The 17,776-nt window shown below is 44.7% G+C and overlaps 1 protein-coding gene across 1 annotated transcript in view; it reads right to left on the bottom strand.

Annotated features, from left to right (window-relative positions):
* Positions 1-553: 553 nt before the first annotated feature.
* The window catches only part of LOC146784288 (uncharacterized), a 161,110-nt gene continuing 143,887 nt past the window's right edge, over positions 554-17,776 (bottom strand). Inside the window, exon 7 of the mRNA XM_085634364.1 lies at positions 554-1,261. Within this exon, the coding sequence (XP_085490490.1) occupies positions 941-1,261 (321 nt within the window). The 3' untranslated portion in view covers positions 554-940. The remainder of the gene's footprint in view (positions 1,262-17,776) is intronic.

Raw genomic sequence — 17,776 nt, 5'->3', positions numbered from 1 at the left:
CTGGTGCTGAGATTGCAAACTGTGCAAAATGCGGCTGCCAAATTTGTCATGGACGCCCCTAGGCTCTCCTCTGCCACTGCTGTCAGGAAGAGCCTACACTGGCTTCCAATCTCGGCCAGGGTCACTTTCAAGATTCTTAGTCTGACCTATGGGACCATGCAAGGCTTTGGAGCAAGAGGAATTAGGGAACTTCTGATTCCCTATGCCCCCGCCAGAACCCTTAGGTCCTCAGATAAAAATCTACTATCGGTACCTCGTTTCAGGAGAACTAGGTGGGGAGGAAGGGCCTTCGCTTACCTGGCGCCCAAGCTCTAGAATGCTCTTCCCATTGAAATCAGAGCTCAACCATCAGTCCCCCTGTTCAGAAGGGCTTTAAAGACCTGGCTTTTTGTTATGGCATACCCGTGAGCTGGCTTACGTGTTCTGATCTTATTTGGTAGGCGCCTTGATGCCTTCGGGCTTAGTTTGCGCGATATAAATTGCCGTTCATTCATTCACTTGCCCACAAACTGAGGATCTTTTTCATGTAAAGAAAGAAAAACAGTATAATGTGGTTTAAAAGTGTGGCTAAACGTGCATTTTAAGTTGCACATTTGTATCTGGAAATACCCACAGCCTGCTTTCAAACAAAGGTCTAAATGCGGTCTGGCTTAAGTGTTTTTTCTGGCTGAGAAACTTCCTGTCTTGAATATGTAACAGGAAATTCAGAGCAGCAAGAATGTTCTAATTGTAGTCTGTAAGTGTGGCGTGAGAAGTCACAAACACAGGAAAAAGAAGCAGGAAAAGTGTTTTATCTGGGTGAGACATAATGGAAGAGCAGGAAGCTTTTTCTATTGTGAACATTGTATTAAACATGGATTAATGTCAAAATTAGTATTATAAGACTAGACTCGAAGTGTGTGTAAGTTGAGACTAACTTGTGCTTCTCTCATAGTACGGGTCACTCTCCCAGCTGTACTAGCCTGGCATATGCAATAAACCTGTTTCTACTCCCTTTTGTTGCAGATTTGGTGATTAAATGATTTGCACTGCTTGAAGGATGTTTTTCCAACGGCGACACCAGGAAATAGGAAGAAAACCTCTGTAGGTCCTTGTCATTCCACAGCTCCAAGCTGACAGGTGTGTCACCTGTGCGGGTACATAGTAAGTAACCCCGATGCAGCACGGACTCAAAGCTGCAAAAGGTTCTTTCAGTCTTTTGCAAGAAGATTATGCGTTTTCCGGAATCGTCATCCACATTGTCCGGAACATTTTCAAGTGCCTGATGAAGAGGGTGGAGAGCGAGAGAGAGAGATTAACTGCACAGAATTTGCATGCCTAAGACATATATTTCACAAGAAACAGTAGTATATTAACCTTATTGCCCAACCCCCATTGTATTAGCTTACCCATAACTCCCATCCCCACCATCACTTCAGGAAGGTGTAAATAAGTTGTGAATGAGAAATAGAGGGGCTATGTTAATGAATGTTCAAGCGTTTCTATCACTGAGCAGCTAAGTAGCTATAATTATAGTGAATTTAAATAGTGATGCCACGGTTGTTTCTTTGTGTGAAAATATAGTCATTGCTAGCTTTGAGGATATAATTGATCGGCTGTTGTTATGGTCACGAGGCCTTATTGCAGGTTGTGAGCTTCTTTTATGCCAGAATTTGATGTGTACGGTATGATGGCTTTAGGTGTTTAGGTGTTTTTGTTATAGAAAATGTCAATTTTCAATGATATGCATGTTTATGTATATATTTTTTTATTTTTCTATATTGCGTTATGTGGTACTCTGACTGTACCTTTACTTTTGAATTTCATGTTATTCTAGAGTATGCAGCAGTCACTAATGACACCCGGTTAACCTGACCTTCTCTTTAATTTATCTTTAACTCTCGATTATTCAGAGAATGTCATTGTTTTTTTTAGAGATGTATGGTTCTTATACTTATGAATATCAGCATGAAAATGCAGACAACTACCTGGGCAAAATCGTAGAAAATGTCAATCCGCACCCCCGGGCGGATAACACCTCATTCCCCACATAGCAAGACCAAGGTTCAGCCAGACGTGCTAGTGCGCGCGGTATCAAGACATACGCTGGGCTATACTCAGGAGGAGAATTTATCCCCGACCTACCAAATCCTGGCTCAGCAGCACAGACGCTATCAGACAAATTATCATACCTTCAAATTCGCGCCACATGCCGCACAGTACACGAGTCCCTCCCATCCCCCCCATCACAGTTGTGGCACTAGAGCATATGTACACTACCGCTTCCCCACATAAGCTCATAACACGCCTTTATGCCATAGCACAAAAGTAGCATATTGTAGACACCACAAGGGCTAGGGTGGCCTGGGGAGAAGACCTAAACTGCGATATATCGGAAACACAGTGGGTGTGCTGCTGTGCGCAACTAGAAAACTTACCACCCAACTACAGAATGCGCCTAATATATTTCAACTACCTACACAGGACATACAGGACACCAACACACTTACACAGGGTTAGCCTCAAAGACAGCTCACACTGTGGGCGCTGCTGAGCTCCTGAGGCAACGTTCCTCCACTTAGCCTGGACTTGCCCTAAAGTAGCAAAGTTCTTGTCCGACATATGTACCGCATTGGGAGATATGGTGGAGATGCAAATCCAATACGACCCTTTAACTTGCCTGCTGGGATACGCGGAGCCCGTCCCAAGACAACACCGTAAACTGTTGGAGCTGCTCCTGTTGCTAGCCAAACGGAGAGTGACAATCCACTGGGGCGCCGCCCAGCACAGACAAAACAAGCCTGGATGGTAGATGCCACATATTGTCAGGAACAATTCTCGATTTACTGGGAACTGATGCCCCCTTGGGCAAGGCCCAAGGACATTTGGGAACCTTTCGCAACACACCTGAGAAATCTATCTGAGGGAGGAAACAGCACACCAGATAAACCCAACACAGACACTAGTTAAGCACACAGAGGCCGCTGTTGCTCTACTGTAACTCTTGTCAGAAGGAAATAAGTTTATTGTCAAAGTTTGATTAAGCTATCATGGCCAATGGGGAATGTCGTTCCTGGGCAGCCCTCTCCATACATAACGGCTGATTCCCAGCATGTAAAGTAAATGAAACTAAGGGTAGAAGGCACTGTATATCTATGAATGGCGACGTTACTTTGTGGGAGCTGTTTTCCTTTTCTCTTTCAGTTGGAAAATCAATAAATAATTTAATTTAAAAAATAAATAAATACATTTTTTTTAAAAACCTGAAATCCGATAAAGGAGAATACAAAAGTATAATACGCCGTCACAGCTCAACTTACAAAATGCCTGGACGCTGTCTTGAAATGAGACATAATGAGAATGACCTCAAATAGATCATACTATAAAAACTTCATCTCACTCCTGTGCCAATCTCCACGAGCGGGAGACGATTCACCAGAGAATAACAATGGATTTTCAAACTCAGATCACATCTTACTGGGTTGAAAGATGACATTCCATGGATTGATTAAACATTCTTCTGAAGTAAGTCCATTTCTATCCACACCTTAAATAAGCTGATCCCACTTTATATGTGTAAATCTTCTTCACATGACTCCAATGAAGTGACATTTTCTGAACATTAATTAAAATTATGATTTTATAAATCGAGCATTCATATAGCATTTACATTTATCTGAAAAGACAAGAGGTTGACCAATCATTCTCATTCTGATTCTTCAAACAAAATATTCAATTTTTAGAAATATCCATCTGGATATTATTTTAGCTGAGTGTGTGCTGCAGTTATCATTTTTAAACTGACACTCAACTATACATGCTGTAATGGCCCTGTTTTATTTACCCAAATTGGTAGGCAAACCTTCTAGTGTTTTTTATAAGCACACTTCATGACACTTGCGAACAGGGTCAGACTCTGTCATGTTTCTGCGTTCATGTTACCCACATAAGCTCTCATTAGCAGGTGAACTTATTTGTTGGATTGTAAAGGTATATATGTAAACAACGGGAGAGAGAGGGAAAAGGATACAGAGTCAGTCTTAGTCCCCCTACTAATAATATTGAATAAACAACATAAGAGTGGGGCCAACACAAAAAGAAATAAACTAAAGAAAAACGGCGAGAAAAAATCACTCTTTTGAGTTAAAAGAACCCTCACTCACCAACCTAGTTGGTGACATGCTTCATCCTTGGGTTCCCACCAGAGAGGCCGAGTGCCTCCCTGGTGTACTACGATGCCTGGTTACAGCGGAGCAGGTTTTGTGTGTTCCAAGTGTGATTAAGTGAAAGTGGTTTAAAAAGTGACCAGTTCAACCATAAACAAACTTTATGCGCAGTGAACTGAGCACTACTAAAAACAGTGTGGTGGATGTTACAGAAACTGGCTAGATTGACCAGATACATTCATAGTACATAGAAGAAAAAAGTGTGGTAAAAATGTTTCTGCTTCCACTCGCTGTTTGCAAGGCTTTCGTCAGGACCAAAAATCAAGAAAAACCACTGCGGTATGCGCATGCTAAGGCGCACCCTACCCTGTGGTGTGAAAAACAGTGTAACTTACGGTTTGTAGTCAAGCCTTGAACATTAGTGAAAGCCACGTGTATTTAAAATGTCTGGTAATTATACCCCATGGGTCCTGGTGGGGGGCGCGAACTTGTAGTCACACTTACACCAAAGATCGTCGCCCGTGGTAGACCTGCATTCTCCCTACCTCAGGACCACGCAGATTGTAAAGGCATAAATCATGCCGTGGATGTGCAACGTCACATGCCACCATTGTTCGAAACTCAGCCAAATGAGGAGGCTAGCCTTTTTTGACATTGTACACATGAGGAGATTAAGAGCAGCAAGCGAAGATTCATCCATGCTCTTGCCACAGAAGCCCAGGAAGCAGCAAGCCATGGAATCTTTAAAGATCTCCGCAACATTACAAGGTAACTCTCTAGCAGATATAGCAGGCCAGAAAGGCCTGTTAAAGGCAAAACTGGGATGACAATCCAACTATGAAGGTGGGTGGAGCACTTTGAAGAACTGCTGAATCAGCCCATAAAGCAGTTTCCACCAGACATACAGCCAGCTGACAAGGACTTGCCAATCGATGCAGCTGACCAACCGAGGAAGAACTACGGAAATCCATCAAACATCTGAAAAAGGGGAAGCCAGCAGGACCTGGCAACATTCCTGCAGAGGCACTGATGGTAGAAACTGAAAAATCAGCAGACATACTTTACCCCATGTTTGGAAGGATCTGGGAAGAGGAAAAGGTGCCATCACGCTAGAAGGAGGGATATCGGATCAAGATCTCCAAGAAAGGTGACCTGAGTAACTGTGTAAACTACAGAGGGATAACTGTTCTATCAACCCAAGGCAAAGTGTTCAACAGAGTCATCATGAACAGAATGAAGGAACAAGTCGACTCTCAGTTACGAGACCAGTAAGCTGGCTTCCGCAAAGATAGATCCTGTACTGACTAGATTGCAACACTGTGCATCTTCATTGAGCAATCGGTGGAATGGAACTCCGCCCTCTATGTCAACTTCATCGACTATGAGAAGAAATTCAATAGCGGGGAAGGGGAGACCCTTTTGAAACTCCTTTGACACTATGGTGTTCCAGATAAACTTGTATGAATCACTTGGATCTCTTACGAGGGAATAACCTGCAAGATAGACCATGGAGGACAACCCACAGAAGCTTTCGAAGTGAGGACCAGAGTCCGCTAGTCTTGTTTGCTCTCGCCTTTTCTCTTACTGCTGGCCATAGACTGAATCATGAAGACATCTGCAGCAAGGAAAATAAATGGGATCCAGTGAACACCTTGGACACAACTTGAAAAGCTGGACTGTGCAGATGACTTGGCCCTGCTCTCTGCAGATGCATGAGAAGACCGACAAAGTGGCAGCCGCATCAGCACAACTTGGCCTCAATATTCACAGGGGAAAAACCAAGATTCTGAAGACTAACACAGCCAGCACAACTGCAGTCACTTTTGCAGACGATGCACTGGAAAAGGTTGAGGCCTTCACCTACCTGGGCAGCATTATAGACAAGCTGGGCTGCACAGATCCTGATGTCAAGGCAAGGATCATCAAAGCAAGGACTGCCTTCATTCAGCTAAAGAAGATCTGGAACTCCAAGGACCTATTGCTGCAAACCAAGATCAGACTTTTGAGCACCAATGTAAAATTGGTCCTTCTGTATGGGGTAGAAACTTTAAGGACAACAATGACCAACACCAACAAAGTCCAGACCTTCATCGACACCTGTCTGAAGAAAATCCTCCTAATCCGCAGGTCAAATACCTTCAGTAACAACCTATGGCAGCAGACTGTCCAACTCCCTGATCATGAAAAAATCATGAAAATATGCGTGGCTGGATAGGTCACACCCTCCGCAAGTCCGCATCAAACACCACCAGACAAGTCCTCACTTGGAACCCTCAAGGAAAAAGGAACAGAGGAAGGACAAGAAACACCTGGCATTGAGGCCTCGAGCCTGACTGCAAGGAGATGGGTTACACCTAGAGTCAGATTGAAAGAAAAGCCCAGGACAGAGATGGCTGGAGAGTCATGGTTGATGGCCTTTACCCAGGAGGGGTAGTAAGCATAAGTAAGTAAATACACATGATGTTTGTCTGCATGTGACTTCACCCACCTCCATGGTCCTGAAGTGATGCCACCTGCTTTGTCTTCACTGAGCATTATTTAAAATCCTGTTATCGTTCCTTTGTTACCTTGGGGGCTTGAGTAGATACTACTAGGTAATTACGCGGGGTTCAGTATCACACCAGCAAGATGAGACTGTCATCCATTCTTTTCAATACACTTTGCATTGCTACTAAAGGTTTATGATCTTCCCAACATTTTTGGGGCCTCCAACTAATTACCACCAAGTTGAATCACCTCTGCTCCCTTCAAGTAAATCTGTTAGAAGAGGGTTAGGGTACGTTATACAGATCTTATTTGTAGGAATAACCATCTTTGTGTGATGTACCCCTAGATGTTTACCTTGATTGTTTTTGCTAACTGTAGAACTCTGTGCACTTTACCCCAGTTAGCCAGAGGTAAAGTGCCTGTGCAACCTCCTTTCAAGATGATAAAATGAGCATAGTCTTAAAGGGTATATTTAACTTACATATAAGTCTTCAGTATATAGTACAAAATGTACCCAGGTCCTGTTCATTAAATGTCACCAGTGGACTACAACACCTATAGAGCCATCCACTACAGTGACATTGTAAAACATGGCTTCAGGCCTACCAGTGTAGCCTGACTGTGGCTGTTTAAACGCTGCAATTCAACCTGCCAAATAAACCCTTTTGAAATGTCAAAAATTCCTTTTGAAATATTAATAAGTTATCGCTATGTAGACCTTGTCACCCACAAGGCAGGGTACATGGTATTTAACAGCAGCACACACATAAAATCACACATAAAATTTATAGCCACATGTAGCAAACAATTTTGCATTCGCAAACAGCAAGAATCGGTAATTTCGGCAGTTTGCGAATGCAAAATAGCCTTTCAAGATGTTCAAAAGGCTTTGTTGTAGCAATTTTAGGTAATCACAAAAATAGTGATTACCTGAATTTACGACTACAGATAGGGAATCACAATTTGCGATTCTCTTAGCACATGCACCAAGCATTTTCTAAATGCAAACTGTGCATTTAGGAAAATGCTATTGCCATCAACTTCAAGTTGATGGTAACCATGTGCAAATTTTTAAAAATGCTCAAAAATTCATGCCATGTAGCGGACATATGCCTCTAGGGTTCGCTTTACATGTGTAAATTCTTTTGGGGGGGCTCAGTGGGGCCTTAGGCCCCTGGGCACCCTTGGCTTTGCATTACCTAATTTGCGATTACCAATTACGTTATCAGTAATTAGCTAATGCAAAACCATTTGCACCTATGGGGCTTTAGGTGAATGGAGTAGTATTATCTAATAGCGATTACCTATTTAGAGAATCACTATTTGGTAATAATAAGGAATCACTAAATCTTTGGTGATTCCTTACATGCATACCATTTTGCGATTACCCAATAGCGGATCAGTAAAAATTGCTATTCGGTAATTGCAAAACGCTTTTTTGATACATGCGGCCCTTAATAATAACATGTCCTTACAGTGAGTAGCACCCAAAAGCTATTTTCTGTGAGGCAGGCCTAGCTATCCTATATAGAAAACCAGAGTACAGATTAACAATCTTAATACTGTATTTCGAGAAAGGGACTAGCCTGGAAATAATCATAGAACTATTTTCAATGGTTATTAAAAATCCAATTCAATGGTGAAGAAAGATTTTAAATAAATATTTAGGAAAGTAACCTTTAGAAAGTTACCTTTTTCCTACCTGAAGTTCCTTGAGGCTACATATGCTCCCTCACTTCTGCAAACCAGGAAGTAGCATTTGAATATGTATGAAAAAGGTGTGAAATGATTCCCAGGAGCACACAATAGGCTCACCTCAATGGGCATAGATGATTCCTCTGAACCTGATAGAACATGCAGTGTGCAGCTGTGGGCATCCTTATTTACATTACAGTGTTAAATCCTGCTTGTATGTCAGATAGTGCTTTACAGGTTTGCCGGGTATTTACATGTAACACAAGGGTGCACTTGTAAGGCAGAGAAGCAAGATGCACATGTCGTGGTTGTCGGGCCGGACGAGAACTGCTGAGGCTTCAGTTCGTACTCCTGTCAGTCGGCAAAACTTCTGGGCAGACGCGCATGCGCAGGGAGAGGCAGAGCGAATAAAACCCTGCCTTTCCTGAGCGAGAACGCTTCGCGTTCTAGTGTTCTCGGGTCTGCGGAATCCTCACTTCCGGCGCGTCGCGGCCCCTCACTTCCACGTCATCGGCGTCCTGGTTCCTCGGCGGGACGGTAGCTCCGGTTTTCGGCGTTTTCCTTTCGTTGGCATTGTGTGTCTGCAGAAAGAACCATTGAAGGGCAAGACATGGCAATTGGACCGTGGTTACGGTATTAAGCGCATTGCGCTGACTTTTTGTTTCTTTAATTGAACGTTTCAATGCAAGTCAGAGTGGGACTCTGTTGCACATCCTTATTTTCTTCTTTGGGGCTACGCTTCGCCAACACTATAATTTTCAGTTATTATTAAGCAAGATTTTCAGTTACTATTAAGCAAGATTATCAAACAAGGTGCAAGAAGTATTACAGGTGGGCATTATACCAAAAAAGTGGCATATGGAAAACTCTTAGATATATGCAGTGACTAAAGGATAGTGTCTTGTATCTTACAGCTTTGTTTATAATGTGGCCTGCTTCTACATTACCTGTACAGCTCTTAACCAAGGAGGGAAAGAGTTACATATTCTCCTGCTGAAAGCCACAAGTAAAGGATTCTATTTGTTTGTTTTATTTCTAATTTGTCCTATTTCCCCATAGCCTTACTTACCCAGTGGATTGTTTTCAGATGTCTCCTGTTTACTGAAGTATCCTGAAGTCCCTTTTCAGCACCTGGTATCAGAGGAGTGTCTCCCCAGTCTTCCCTTGTTTTGTTTCCCTTCTTCCCCTGATTACCTTGTGTAGCCTGTTTCCCTATAGGCACAGGAGGTGATTAGGTGGGAGTTGTGGAATTTGCTGCAGTTCCGTGGCGCTCCTGCAGAAACAGAGGTGAGGTTTGACAGCACGCAATTCTTGTTAATCCACTATCTAGTTGCTGAAGGGCCTGCTTTGTCCCACCAGACTTCTGTCTCTGGGGTTTTCCATATAAAACTCAGGGTGCACTTGAGAGGAAGGGAAATAGAATGGCAAAACAATTCTTGTGTACACACTCTCTGGTTACTGGAAAACCCTGCTTTGTTCTACCAGGTGCCTGTATCTGGGTTTATTGGGGTACTATGACTACTTCGCATTGGATTTTGGTGTTACCTATGAAAGGAAACTAAGACACACACACACATACCTCCAGCCCCCAGAGCCCAGGTTTAGTGTGGCTGAAGAAATCCGCCTTCTTGAAAATGCCCAAAGAGGGTAGGATTGACCCGGGAAGTTTTACCCCATTGGTTAGGGAATGCCCTGGAGTCATTCCCACCCACAAGCTCGTGCCAAGCATAAATGTGGCACCTCCAGGCACTCACTTCAGAACACTCTTGCACCTGAGGAAGAATAGAAGAGGACTGAGCCTGTTGTCTGTGACCTAAGAGGAGCCCTAAAGGACTGGGCCTGTTCCCAGGACAAAGAATTGGTCTGCAAGGGTCACAAGTTTGATGACGTGTTCAAGTTACAGGGTAACAACAAGCAACATGAGGCCTTTCCTGCAACTGCCCAGCTGATCAGTGGTAAATGAACCTGGACTGGATGCTGCCTGACACCCTATGAGTATCTAAGTGCATCCTCTGAGGTTCTGGGGGCTTTAGCAGTGTACTCCTGTGGTGAATTGGACCTTAAAGGACTGAAGTCAGGAGGTAAAATCAGAATTAACCTGGTTGGTGTATCCAACTCATGCCCCATCGTGGTCAGTATCAAATTGCGCCTAGGTTCCAGTCTACCATGAGCATTGACAGTCTTTGCTGCCTTATGCTTCTTGGTGCTATTCCTACTTAAAACTTTAAAATTCATATCTCAAGTTTTCTCATTGGAGTTTTGCTATTTTCTTGTCATTCTGTTTATTATATTTTACTCTATTTTTCTAATTCAGTTTGGGATTTTTATTTTTTGCATTTCGACTTTATAACTGTTTTGGTACTGCATAAGTACTTTATACATTGTCCTAAGTTAAGCCTGTCCGCTCTGTGCACTAGATACCAGGGGGTTGAGCTTAGATTAATTTAGCAACTTTGAGGGTTCACCCTGACCAGGGTTGTCATTGCCCCTTGAAGTGAGTAGTCATGGCCCCCGCCACGAATACTAATCCATTTTTTACATTAACGATCATGGTCCACCATTTCTTTCAACCACTGTGCCTGTTGTGTTTACATTGTGTGATATGAAATGGAATTGTTTTTAACAATGGGGTTATCTCACAAAGCATAATTATCCTATATTGGTCATATCATTTGTTAATAAGTGAAGATTTTCTTCATAGTATTTTTCGCTAGCTGGAGTCCAGACATGAGTTGTTCCACAGTCAAAACAGTTTAATGTAGAGGTGCATATTTTACCAGATATTATACCAGATATTATACATACTGTGTTATCTACCATGTCACCACTGAATTGGAACAGGACACAACCATTTGTATATAATGTTAGCTATTGTACATGATAGAGCGCAAAGTGCTCTGTTGTTTGTAAGGGTGCATCATAATCATGGGTAGTCAGCACCCACATATAATCTTTATTGTGTTAACATTTTTGCCATTAGCTCGTGTATTGTAATAACGTGGAAGGTGAAGTGATAGGCATATTTTCGTATACTGTGGAGAAATCAATATTGCAATTGCGTATGATTAGATGAAAACCTTAACGTGAAGAATTGTACATGTGACTAATGAACGTTATAATTTGTATGCTTATGTAACGCATTGATTTAAATGTGCACAGTAACAGGTATACGTGTATTTATGAATTTACGTGTTATGTTGGCCAAATTCTGTGGGCCTAATATGCATTTCTCCTGAATTGCTCTTCTTGAGTTGGGTTTGCTAGTGAAACTCATGTGTATGCAGAACTTGTTCATTCTCACGTTTTCCGTTGCAGGTGGAGAAATGCATTTTTGTTAGTTAGAATAATGTCTTTGTTTTTAGGAGTTAGGCTTAGGGAGGAGAAGATACATTGAACGGCGATGCTGATAATGTGGGTTGATGTTCTTTCTCACCGAAGAGAGCCTGGGAATCAAGGTATTCGAGCCAAGGCCTGGGAGCATTGTTGCCTCCTGGAAAGTTACCTACGAGGAGGTGTCTTGTGTGGATGAGGTGATACTGCACAGCCTTATGGGAGTTTGTATTCTTGTATTGGAGTAAGGGACATAGTCTGGGGACTTCTGCCTTTGCCTTGAAAGAGGAGAGCATCTCAGAATGAGCTCTGTAGCTTTATGCTACTGGACTTATCCAACGTGAATGGTCTTCTTAGGAAGCCTTCAAGAGCTGACACTTTTTCAGAACTTGCCTTTGGGAAGGCTAAGTAGTGATGTCACGTTAGCAGTATAGGGACAGACTAATGCTTTTTACTTACGAGTCTCCGATGAAGGAGACTCTTGATATAGGCGCTGTGATATTCTGTGTCCTGTTTTTCGAATTGGATATTCTGTGTCCGCTACATCGTCTTAACTTTACCCTTAGGCTTAGCGTTGTATTAATTACAATGTATTTCTATGCCCTCGTCTTGAGGTGTTTGCATGTCCAGCTGTTCTTGCCTTTGTAATACACTAACTAAACTGTCTGTGTTTCTTCTGAGTCATTGGTCATTGGAACTGCAATGCATAATTGGCTAACTATATTTTTCCTCCCCTCCACACTTCCAAGCAGACAAAAAGAGACATAGCCCAGAGGTTCCAGAGTAAGTTTAGAACGTGGGACCCGGCTCCTTCAGTTGGTAGCAGAGGATGGTTGTCTCTTGGAGTGAGGGGAGAATCTAGAAAATTCTAGAAAAGATTTAGACCCACAGAACCCCAAAATAGAGCCTAATGATCGAGAATAAAGAACGACGGATTGTGGCGGAGACCGATGTAGATTGATGGTGCAGAGAGAACAGCGGTGAACGGAGGAGTGAGTATCAATAGGTATGCGTCGTGTGATAGATTGCTGTGATGATCTGATTGTGTGATGTCTTGCGGAGTTGGGATGAGAGTTGAGTGAATGTGGTTTCAGACTGGACGTGCGCGGTCCAAGAGTTTCGTTTTGTTATGGTTATCAGGCTCAAGAGTAGCCTAAGATCCTGGGATATATTTGTGGCGTAGAAAACACTGTTTTTGTTGTAATTGTCTGCCTGTTGGTTTGTTGGGAAGTCATGAAGCGCTATAGACAACCCGCCTGAGAACTTTGTGAGTGGATTTGTTAGGTTCATGTGAAAAGCTTTGTGCACAGGGGTGGACTACTTCAATTCAAGTGGCCAGTGCAGGTCAAGGGTCATGGTGTGTGGATGTTCTTGAGTGATTGAATTCTATCGATCCTTTAAAGAGGCAGACAATTACTTGTTTTCATGATTGTGAGAGTGAATGTGTATAGAGAGTTTGTGAAGAACTGCTGCCAGGAGGACAGGTTGTGCCGCGCTGCGATAGGTTGGTTGGTGTAACGCCGTGCTGGGATTGGTTGATGATCATCAGTAAAGTTGAGGGAAGAAGTCTTGTAGGTCGAAGAAAGTTGGGTTAGCCATGCAATGTTTTCAGGTGTTACGAGATCTATGTAGGGGAGGTAGGGGAGTGGTGAATTGAGTGGGTGAGGAAGCACTGCCCGAGGATAACCTAGCACATTACATGGCAGCGAATGTAGGACTCCATACTAAAGTTTGGATTCAAAATGGGCAAAAGATTACTGAAAAAGAGGGAGATTTGGCTTTTCCAAGCTGTGGTTCATTTCGATTAGAGGTGTTGTATCAGTTGAGGGTAGTGATGTCTTCATTACGGCCTCCACACAGACCAACACAATTTGAGGCATTAGATGCTTGGATGCGAGCAACTCAGTCAAAGAACAGGGAAAGATGTCAGGGAAGGATGCAGGACGCACGATGGGACGCTCAGCTGAAGAGGAGGGAGAGTAGACACCATTGAGGGAAAGAGGTTGTACCTACATTAGTAAAGGAGGGAGACGTTTGAAATAGGAATTGAGATGTAGATGATGGGAGTGACACCACTGACAGTTTGTTAGATAGCGAATATGGAAAGAATGGAAACGCCACAGATAGGCCACAGTGCAGGAATAGTGGGGAAGATGTAAACAGGAGCCGAAGGGACAGGTATACCAGTATTTGGAGGTGCAGAATTGAGTCAACACTGCTATAAGGTTACCGGAAGCCCTTACTGTAGCGATCACCATCGGACCTGTAGTGTCTGTGTATGATCCAAGTCTAGGAGAAAATGCTAGTCAAGTCAACAGCAATCAGGATGGGGAAAAAGGGTCAACCTAGGAGGAAATGTGACGGGGAATGGGAACGGTCCATTTTTGGTGCCTGTAGAAGCTAGTACCCCATTACCAGCAACAGTAGACTCTTCAAGGGTGCGTGTTGGATCTAGTACAATACGATCAGTGTCACTGGTATATTCGAATTCAGATTTGAGAATGCGGAAAGCTTCAGTTAGAGGACCCATGGGAAGGATATCAGAGGTAGGAACAGATCAGGGAGCTTCTGGAGATCAGCATGTCTTTCAGATTACAGCATCGGAAAACCGACGAAGGAAGCAGAGTGGCGAAGAGGAAGGACAGAGTAGTGCTTCAAGTCAGGGAACAATTAAAGCTGCAGTAAAGGCGAAGTTGCTAGATGTAGTGAGGCTGAAAGCAGAAGTAGATGAGATAATCAGTGGAAGTTTGCCTTTAGAAAGGATAGAACTTTATGAACAGGATGAATTGTTGTTTGCAGCAAAGGAGGTCACTCATAAAGCAAGGCGAGCACATGAGAAACTGACAGAATTGGCTGAAAGGTACGATGTGGATTTGTAAAATAAAAACAGTGCGTGTGCAGTTTAGAAAAAATAACTGCATCAGTCCAAAAGAGCAGGTCTACATGTTTCAGCCATATCGATCAAGTTGTGATCTTGGCCTTCCACAGGACCTAGATATTTAATCGCTACTGCAAAAAAGAATGTGAAAAAAGTAACACAAGTGTCAAACAATGCGATATATGTGGTTGGAATCAATACAACCTACATATTCCTGTGGCTTCAAAATTTGGAAAGATGTCATAGGAATATAGACAATACCCGTTGATGTACGGGTACGCACCTCACCTCACCTGGCAATAGCTCAGGACATGAGGCAACGCTCTATCTGCACTAGGTTTTGCAACCAAGAGGAGATCCCAGATGATGAAGTATGCCACCTCGGTGGGTGATGGGATTCCGTCCTCTATAAAGGACTACCCTCAGATTTAAGAGGGACACATAAACCTGTACTGTCTGTGCTCCTGAGCTAGTTTTAGCTGGGTTAGACCTGCAGATTTTCTAAGAGCAAGGTGTCACCAAACCAAATTGAGGCGATCATGAAAATGAATCGCCTACCACGCAGAAGGAGGGCCGAATGTTCTTGGGAATGGTTCGTTACTGCCAACAGTGGTTTCAGAACTTCTCACTGAAGACGATGCCCTTATAGAGATTTCACAGGGTAACTGCCCTCTGCATCTTCTGCCCTCTGCATCATGCATCATGCCCTGGAGGACACCTACCACTGTCCCCCGCAACCCACTGCCACATTCACCTTGGACATTGATGAGACCCGCTCAGCTCGGGTGGCGCCATCTGACGGCACCGCAAGTCACCGTCCTGGGGCGGTGTGTCTGTGCCGGCCGCAGTGCATCCGGGGCCACTGACTCTGTGCAGCTCAAGTCAAGGACCCTGTCTGCTGAGGTATTGGATGGCCTCTGAGACGATGGCCTTGGATCGTCAACGCCATGTGTATGTGGCCCTGCGCTATCTGCTGCCTCCAGCCTCAACTGCGGTCCACCAGGGCTCACACATCAATTTGAGTTCTGACTGGCCCAGATGTTGCATCACCGCAGGAGGCACACGCCGCCACCACCAGAACCACCTCCAGAAGCCAACTGCCAGAGTCGAAACAGCTGTACTGGCAGACTGACGGAGTTGCTCACACCTGTCGTGGATGCCATTATCTACCTGATGCCCTGCTCAGCACTCCAGGTGCCAGTAACTCAGTGCACCAAAGCTCATGGACACTTCTGTTTGTTCATTGGGTGACCTCTGTACTTGCTCCGGATACTACCATGATGCTCCGCAGTTGTCTCTGTAATGCTTGAGTTTTCTGTTTCCGTTTTAATTTTGTTCACTGTTGTAGTTGTTGCCTGCACTAACCACTCCCGGCGGGCTGGCTTACACTCACCCCACACACATCCAGCACAGGCGTCACTGTACATGTGACTCTGCCAATAAAGGGGCCGGTTGCACGTGCCCGTAGCCAGTCCCACAAACTATCTGAATGTGTCCGTGTGGTCATAATGCATGCATGGGGGCCCCGGGCCCTACAACATTACATTGTGCTGTGTACAATCGGACGCAACCATGTGCCCGCTGGCAGCGGGTAAGACCTTGGACATGCAGCTATGTCATCACCCACTCAGTACGATAGAGGAGTGGCCTGGGCCATCGTATGGAAGTCCGGAGTGGGTGTGTGTATAATAGTTCCGGGGCTCTGGACGTGGTTCATTACGGGACATGTGGCAAATGCATGTGTCTCTGTCGCAGTGTGGGTCTCCTTTGTGGGGTGTAGGTGGTCCCTGATGGGACTTGAACATCCATGAGTTCTGACCCCACCCGCACCTGTTGAGCCACTTCCTTTTGGCATTTTGACACCTGGCATTGGAATACGATGGGTGCCTCGGTGGAGTGTTGGGAGCCAGCCGTGGTGGCGGGTGCTTCCTGCTGTGTGGTCTGTGCAGGGGCTGGGGTCTCCTCTATGTAGCTTGACTGCCCTGCTCCTGGAGGTGGGTTGCCTAAGATGTCCATGAGCTGTTGTAGGGCGTCTGTGTTGGGGGTGTGGTGGTCCTCTCCGGCATCACTGATGAGTTGTCTTGTCTGCTGTGCTGGAGGTGTTGTTTGTCCCTCTGCAATGTGAAGGGGAGATGCATGTTGACATTGTGTTGACATGTATGTTGACGCATTGTTCTTGTTTACATGCAGACTGTATGACAATGTACATTGTGACTGTTTGGGAGGTGCTGAAATTTGAGGCGGGACAGTGGATATTTGGACTACAGGACGGATGTGAGGTTGTACACGTACATTTCCATCTCACAGTTTCCTGCAATGTTAGATGTGATTGGCCTGTTTCTGCGCACGGGCGGACCCAGTTGTGTCCTCTGTTCTGCAGTGTCAGTGTTGCACATTGTACCACATTGTCCTGGGATGTGCTGTGACTGCTATGTGTGTGTGCAGCAGTGTGCCACGGGGATCAGGGACATGATCCTGGGTCATTGTGGGTGTGCAGTGTGCTACACATCGTTGTGCATGTGTGCCATTGGCCCATCTCCCCCTGTCCCCCCAGTCCCTGGTCGTTGCTCACCCTGTTGATGTTGTGTCAGGTCCTATCGTGCTGTGTCCGTACTCCCGACTCCTTGCACCATCTCCACACTGATGGCTGTGGTCTCCATTTCCCCCAGCTCCTCCTGTGGCGCAGGACTCCCACCTCCATTCGCAGTTGCTGCCTTCCTGTTGGCAGTGGGATTGTGCTTGGTATAGCTTTTCACATCATGCCAGCACCTCTTGGCCTCCTCCATTGACCTCCTCAACACTCTGACTGCATTCACGTTTGTCAGATTGGCGTTCAGTTGAGGGTAGTGTTCTGTCATCTCCGTGACGCTGATCTGCGGACTGCACCCCATCTTCCTCTTCCTCTTCTCCTTGCCCTTCCCCGGGGTTACTTGCTTGTGGTCTGTGGGGCTTGTGGGCTTCGCGTTGGCCTCTGCACTCGGTCCGGGTGCATCCATGTTGCTACACAGTTGATTTAGTTTTTTGTGTGTTTTTTTGTTCTACTTTTATAGTGTATGACGAGTGGGAATTGCAAGCCTGTCGCTGGTTTTCGCTGATTTTCGCTGATTTTTGTATCACGCTTGGCCTCATCGCAGCTTTTTTTGCGTTCGTGTTTCGCATTTTTGCGACTCCGCGTTGACTTTATCGCGGACATTTGACGCATTAGCGTGAGCCTATAGCATGGTACCGCCGGCTCGGGAAT

The sequence above is a fragment of the Triturus cristatus genome, chromosome 11 (assembly GCF_964204655.1).
Source record: "Triturus cristatus chromosome 11, aTriCri1.1, whole genome shotgun sequence".
In the NCBI taxonomy this organism is placed as follows: domain Eukaryota; kingdom Metazoa; phylum Chordata; class Amphibia; order Caudata; family Salamandridae; genus Triturus; species Triturus cristatus.
This window is presented reverse-complemented; position numbering and strand designations above follow the sequence as displayed.